General features: G+C 34.8%; 1 protein-coding gene across 2 annotated transcripts; it reads left to right on the forward strand.

Moving 5' to 3' along the window:
* Window positions 1-2,394: 2,394 nt before the first annotated feature.
* Window positions 2,395-5,690, forward strand: LOC106618300 (uncharacterized). Of its 2 annotated transcripts, none has more exons than XM_014235990.3 (3): window positions 2,395-3,449; window positions 4,211-5,269; window positions 5,331-5,690. In XM_014235990.3, exons 1-3 carry the CDS (start codon window positions 2,493-2,495, stop codon window positions 5,583-5,585), a joined length of 2,271 nt encoding a protein of 756 aa, XP_014091465.1. In that variant the 5' UTR covers window positions 2,395-2,492; the 3' UTR covers window positions 5,586-5,690. The 2 variants fall into 2 exon arrangements, with proteins under 2 accessions (XP_014091465.1, XP_036231648.1); XM_036375755.2 differs by having other exon boundaries at window positions 2,396-3,089.
* The last annotated feature ends 1,896 nt before the right edge of the window (window positions 5,691-7,586 follow it).

The following is a 7,586-nucleotide window of genomic DNA, read 5'->3' on the forward strand; positions in this document are numbered from 1 at the left end:
CCTTCCTGTTGGCCAATTCTGGACGCTTCTGGTCGATCGCCTGCTTCAAGCGGTCCAGTTGTTCGCAGTAGATGGTAGAATTAAGCGTCTGGCCATATGGGAGCAGCTCATAGTGGATGATTCCCTTCCAATCCCACCAAACACACAGCAAAACCTTCCTGGCCGTCAACCCCGGCTTGCCCACTGTTTGGGACGATTCACCGGCCTTCGACCACGACCGTTTTCGCTTGATATTGTCGTATGTGATCCATTTTTTGTCGCCAGTCACCATTCGCTTCAAGAATGGGACGAGTTCGTTCCGTTTCAACGAAGGAAAACTTTAAAATAGCGCGAATTTCGGCGTTAGTGAACTCCATGTTTACACGTCTATAACTGTTGAACGCAATATCCAAACTAATCATGCATAGCGTTGTTTTGTAGGTTATGTCAAGACCTTTAAAATTATGTATAGTGTTGCCAGATACGAGCTCTGTAGCGCTTTGTACATAGCCGCGAAATTCAAAAGACAAAAAAGCGGAAGGGAGATATTTGACAACCTTATATAATGGATATTAAAGTGCTGTCAAGTCAAAGTAGAAGCCTGAAGATTCCTAAAAGTTTCGTTTAAACTGAAAACAATTTTGGTTGCAACCAGATGGGAAATAAGAATGATATTACATTAAGGATAGTACGGACTACATTTTTCGAGGACTAAAGGGTTATGGGCCATTCATATTGGCATCAAACTAAAGACCCATCACATATTTTTCTCTTCAAATATTGAGAAACGTGTTGTTCCTATTATTAAACATTAATTGTACCGAAATAAGATTCTAAATTTGTATTCGTAATGGTACGTATATGTTACATAAACATGCAATACAATGGATTTGGATTTTCTGGAATACTGATGCAATAACTGAACCAAGTACAAATAAAACAAGAAACAAGTAAGGAAGGGCTAAGTTCGGATGTAACCGAACATTTTATACTCTCGCAAAAGTCAAATGCTATACTCGTTTGAGATTTCTTTATATATTTTAATAATTAGAAGTAGGAACTGTTGCCTCAGCTATTTAGACAAGTTTTGGTCACAAGGTGGCATACTGTAAACGCATTATTCGCAAGTTTTACCCCGATACAATCATTGCTGCTAGATTTGCATAGTGGATAGTGAAAGAATCGGGTAGAATTTAAAATGGTGATATATGCGAAATAGGCGTGGTTGTAATCCAATTTCGCCCATTTCCGCACTATAACAGAGATATGAGCAGAATGTTATGTACCGAATTTGGTTGAAATCGGTTAAGCAGATCCCAAAATATGGATTTTCACCTAAAAGTGAGCGGTACCATGCTCACTGTCTAATATTGAACGGAATTCCCATAAAGTTATCTTATACCATCTCAGAGATAAAATTTTTTATCTCTGGCGTGTTTACCGCTTGATTTATCGTGCCTTTGGTAATTTTTAACAGTATCGTTACATCGGGTATGGACGGGATTGACACCCGATTTCATCCTGCCGATAGAGATGCTAAAAACATTTGTTCGCAGTGAATTTGGTTATTATAGCTTTAGCGGCTTAGGAGATATGCACATTAAACCAATTAGGGGGCGGGACCACGCCCACTTTTTAACAAATTTTTTAATTGCAGATGCCACTCCCTAATGTGATCCTGTATATCAAATAACAGTCTTGTATCTTATTGTGTAGCTTAGTTATGGAAATTTATTTGTTTTTGAATAATGGCGTTTTGTGGGCGTGGCAGTGGTCCGATTACGCCCATCTGCAGTACCAACCGTCTTACGGTACCAAGAAACATGTGTAACAAGTTTCATAAAAATATCTTAATTTTTACTCAACCTAAGGCTTGCACAGACGGACGGACAGACAGTCACCCGGTCGTCTCTTCATCCTGATCATTTATATATACATAATCCTATATCTAACTCGATTAGTTTTAGGTTATACAAACAACCGTTAGGTTAACAAAACTATGATAGTCTAATCAACAGTATATACGACATTTTTTGTCAAAGGTGAATGCTATTATAAAATATTTTGTGTAGCTTATTTTGGAACCGATTCCAAAAACAAAAGACTCACAGATATCAGCTGTTTTATTACTTTATAATATAGAAAAGTAAGATTAGCGAAAAGTTTTGGAATTTAATGCACAATACTGCTCCGAATCTACCAATAAAAACGTTGGTCATTTCAATCATAAACTCACTTTGTGCAAAACCACTCGAAATATTTAAAAATATGCGATACTAATCATGTTAATTACGAAGAAAGATTTTTATCGAATAATACCTAACATAGTGAAAAAGCATAGCTGTTTCGAATACCTTTTCAATTAGAATTTAAAAAGAAAACGCTGTTGAAAATGTTTTCTTATGATGTGACATTCAAATTAATACGTGAAAATTTTTAATACGAAATTTTTTGTATACCGTATTATTTATACTGTTATTTAAGTGTTTAATCTAAATTTTTTGTTTTAAGAAATGGGTATTCGACGGAGATCTTCGTCTATTAGACGAAATAATAAATTCAAAATAGAATTAGCAAAATTTTTAAAGGACAAGGACGTACCACTATGGTATCGCGCTTTCTCCACTTTCCAGCTCAATGCAGCTGACCAGCTAATGATGTCCATACGTGACGATGTCGAACAGGACACTGCACATCGTGTGCGTTATTGTCTTAGCGTATTGGGTTTGGAGCCGTTGCTCGACAATAAGGACTTGAAATTAATAATGCAATTAAGTGGTGGCAACGATTTAGCCTTCTTATGGTTTTTAATGGAATCTCACTACAAGACGTCAAATGAAAATGAGTATAGTCTCAACGAACAACTAATACTTTCGGGTATTGCACATTTGGATATGATCACAACGTTACGAGGCTTAGATGGTCTATTGCCGCGTGGCCATAAATCTAAGCGTACTATAGCAAAATACAATGCAAATATAAAAGTTAATAATAAAGTACGAAAGCCAATGCCTATTGTGGAAGATGGTAAGCTTATGCCATATTTTCAAAGGTTAGAACGTCCCAAGCAGATTAATGCGACGCATAACTTGAAGAGACCTGATTATAAGGTGAGATTTAGAGCATACGAAAAATATAAGGATGCGAACTATGAACCGCCCAATGAGAAGAATCGTTGGTTCGCTATGTATACGTTCAAAGAATCCGTACGCATACCAATGACTGAGCTTCGCGTGTATTTTGATGGTTTCTTTAAAGAAATTGGTACTCACAATACAGGCGAAAAAGCAGCCATTCGTATTATCGATTCGGCGTTAAAACATTTAGATACATATAATGAGAAAGCAAATCTATGCCTACATCACCAAAGGGAACTGGAAAACCTGGAGCAGAAAAGAATAGTGCAGGAAGTTGAAAAGAGGGAAAAATGTTTGCAAAGTTTGGATTTATTTAATAGGAAAAAGAAAGAGGTATGATCCCGATCGTGGAGTAGGACTTTTGATGAATTAATAACATATGGTAGTTTTAAATCTCTGGAAATTCAGTATTTTTCATATTCGTACTTCGTTAAATTTTCGACTGAAGGTCATATCACAATAACAAAGTAGACAACGTTATCTATCTCTATCGTCCTCAACAGATACCTTATCGATAATTGTCTTGAGTTTTACAAAGATACCAACGACTCTAAGCTGACTAAAGTACGCGTTTTTAATTGCCTAAATCATATTGCCATAATACAACTCTTAGAGATCTATATTTCCGCCTTTTTAACATTTCGAGAGTTCGGTGGAGGACCATTTCATTCGTTAAACGGCAACAACTAAGAGTCTTCTGAGTAGGCTTCTCCACGTTTCGTTGTCTGAATTTTGTACAATTTTGTACAGAAAATTTATGTTTCCACGAAGTGGTTCTCACTAAACACGAGGGTTTTTTTGCACCTATTAATATAACAGTTCGCATCAAATCTTTCAACGCAGACTCCTATTCTAAATCGATTAAGAAATATGTTTTAATAAGCAGCGTCATATATTGAAAACCGATCATGGTAGAGATTTTATCAGAGCTTTTTTGTATCTAAACTTTATTTAGATTAGGCACATTCTTGACCGAGAACTCCTTTATTTAAATACACCAACATTTTTATATCTCTAAATAGTTTTAAAATCGTTTTTAACTCCCTAGTCAGTAGATAATTAGAAATAAGCCGAGCTTTATGAATACTTTGCAGGAGAGATTAACGCGTATACACGAATCTCTGGAGAAAGAAGTAGCTATTTATCGTTCAAAATATAAGGACAAAGTGAAGAATAACAAAGAATATTTACATATGCTAAGCAATGACAATTATAGTGAATATTCGATCAGAGACGATGGTAGCTTTTGCACATTGGAACCATCCTTGCCGGAGGAGGGCATCGAACAAATTGGACAAAACGATGCTAACACACAGTCGCAAGGTTACAAAAGTAAATTACGTCTTCCAGGCGGTGGGAACGTGAAACGCAATACAGTTACAAGCTTTTTAGATATGCAAGGAAGTACGATGCTAAGCGAAAGCGATAGACTATATATACAGAAATATGATTATGGGCATCAAAAGACGATCTCGCCCACCGCATCGCAACTCTTCTTTGAATCGCCTACTGGCAATAAACCGTATAAATTTAATTATGAAAAAATATTCAATTGTGAATATTATTTTAACCGAGATAAATTTATCAAGAAAGTATGTGCACGTATGCTAGAGGAAGATGACAATGGAAAGATCGGTCATTGTTACGATATGCCGAACGTGGGCGAAGTGGCGCGAAAGTATGCCGATACAAAATGGGATGAGCTACAGCAAAAGATGCGACAATGCTATCATCACACCCGTAAAGCGATCGGTCTAACATCGATCGAAAATTTAGACGCACAACAACATTTGCCTCTGACTCAGGAGTTACCCAGCGATATACCAGCACAAGGTTTCTATGATTGTGAGGATAAGGAATTAATGCATCGCATGCTACGCGTCGCACTCGCTCATTTAGCTAAGAATCCTAAATATGTGCTAGCTTGTTTGCCGGATTGTCATAAGTTGCCTTGTCTGCGTGAGTGGATATATCAGCGTTACGGCAAAAGATATACGTATGCGGAGCGTGTTGCCAATTTTGCACATTCGCGTAAAATTTCAAAAGGTATTAATAATTTAAAGTTAGGCGTTCAAATACCCACAACAAATGATGTTAGCAAAATAGCATATCTCCATCCGAAGTCCACTTGTCATAAGTACATGCTGAAGAAGGTAAGACTAACTTTTCTTGCGCGTACACCTAATGCTAACGCCTTTTCAATGCATTTTGTAGGCGAAACGTTTGCGTGCTGAGTACTTTCAACAGACTAATAAAGCTTATATGGAAAATGCACGTCTAATGTGGCTTACAATGAATGACCCTCAGTGCTCGATATCCCAGCGTGATATATTCTTCTCTTATATGCCGCAACGTATGAACGATTTACATCATATTAATCCCTGGAAACTTCGACAAGTCAAGGACATGAAAACCTACCATGATAAAAGGCGAAAAGAGCAGAGATCGAAAGCTACGGATGAGTTCTGAAAGAACTATTTGACTGTATAATATATTTTTCGATATGTTTTGTGTATTTAATGAATGTTTCTATCGTTTAAGTATTAAAAAGGAATAAATTATTATAGTAATTAATTTGTGGATAGATAGCTAGAAGTGAGGGTGATGGGAAAGCTTGACCAGATTAGACCAATTCGAAATAGACTTAAAATGGAAGTAAATTATTGGCAAAACTGAGGCATTAATCAAAAAAATAAAAAAAAAAAACAATCTGCCTGTTAAAAGTGGAACAAAGACAAACACTTTTCCACATAGAAATCACATACTATACTCTCCATGTTTTATCCAGGCTTTATAACCAGCAATAATTAGTCGTATCAAATATCGTATTTTTCCTCTCTTACACTTTGTTCCATTCTCAACAGTAACTTCGTCTTCGTTTGACCATCGCCTATACTGTAGATGTTAGCATTAATTGAGAGTCGTATCAATAAAATTTATAAGTCTACGAGCAAGACACGCAAAGCTGGAACCTACTTGTTTGTATGGTTCTATTGGAATTTCTGGCAAAGAATTGTGATAGGCAAACCTTTATTAAAATACTAACTTTTCCCGCGGCTCCGCTTGCATTGAATCCCATAAACAAAAATCACATTTTATTAACAAACACAAATAACTATGCTATATTGCGATGATTATCCTCGTGGTGGAGGTGGCATCCAGAAACCCTCATTTTCTCTGATTTAAAAACGCAAAAGCATTTTTGTTTTGTTAAATTTTAAAATTTTTCGACAAATAATTATATTTTCTCTGATTTAAAAACGCAAAAGCATTTTTGTTTTGTTAAATTTTAAAATTTTTCGACAAATAATTATATTTGTCAAAAAAATTTTTCAATTTTCAAAATTTCAAATATATTTTACAAACAGATATGATCTGCCAAAATATTAAATCATAAAATAAATATCCTATGTCGTTTCCAATACCATAAGACAAATGTATACAAAGTTTTATGAGGATCGGTTACGTAGTTTCGACAGAGATAAAGTTTCGACGTAAAAGCATAACAAACATAATTACATTCACATTTATAATATTAGTATGAATATGGATTGAAGTAGGCACTAAGGTTTAATCGAGGTCTCAGTTTTCTGCGATGCTTAATGAGACTCCAACAGTGACAAAAATTGCAAATTTAAGATTAAGCTTTTTAGACATATAGTTAAGTTGATCTATTACTAGACATATCCACTTAGTGAAACCTGAAAGGATTTGCGTATGTTTTATGTATTATTCGGCCTAATAAAAAATGTGTATTTTAAGTTTTGAATTAGACTAAGAGAAAATTTGATAAGAAAAAGAAACACTGCAATATGGATATCAAACTAACATTTTAATAGAACTTAAGGTTGAAAGTATATTTTAAACTGTTTCAAAAATGTAATATTAAAAATATAGAAAATAAACTAACTATTACATTATGGAAGTGAGACTGTTGGAAGGTTTTCAGTTGAAATAACTTTCTAGAGCGGTAGCCGCCTGTTCAAAAATGTTATTGATTTTCAGATTAGATATTAGGTGAATAAGAAAACCTTTCAATTGACCATAAAGGGATTGCCAAGTGACATTTACATTATGAACATTTATTTAAGCTGGTAAAAGGAAGATTTCTGTGATATACAATTTTTTAAGAGCGAAAAAGTAAACTGATATATTCCCATTTTTAAATTTGTGTTCATTATTTATAAGGAAATACCTATTTTTCAATTACAATGCGAACGGGTCTTAGGTGAGTTTTATTGTATATGTTTCGTATACCATTTACTATTTTACATATACTTGAACTTTCGAAATGTAACACCACTCCGAGTTCAATGCTTAATAACCTGATGGATTAGCATGCTACTCGTACAATATATCATACTGTAAACATTCTTTAATTTTCACAATATACTCAAAACTGTTCAAATCTGACGACAGTAATTGTCAAATGAAAATTTACAATTATTTTCTATCAAATTTTTTCGTACA

Source organism: Bactrocera oleae, chromosome 4, assembly GCF_042242935.1.
Source record: "Bactrocera oleae isolate idBacOlea1 chromosome 4, idBacOlea1, whole genome shotgun sequence".
Classification (NCBI taxonomy): Eukaryota; Metazoa; Arthropoda; class Insecta; order Diptera; family Tephritidae; genus Bactrocera; species Bactrocera oleae.

Coding starts and splice junctions, on each gene's coding strand:
- LOC106618300 (XM_014235990.3), top strand. CDS start 2,493: ATGGGTATTCGACGGAGATCTTCGTCTATTAGACGAAATAATAAATTC. Junction 3,450..4,210: donor TTAATAGGAAAAAGAAAGAG/GTATGATCCCGA, acceptor AATACTTTGCAG/GAGAGATTAACGCGTATACA. Junction 5,270..5,330: donor ATAAGTACATGCTGAAGAAG/GTAAGACTAACT, acceptor TGCATTTTGTAG/GCGAAACGTTTGCGTGCTGA.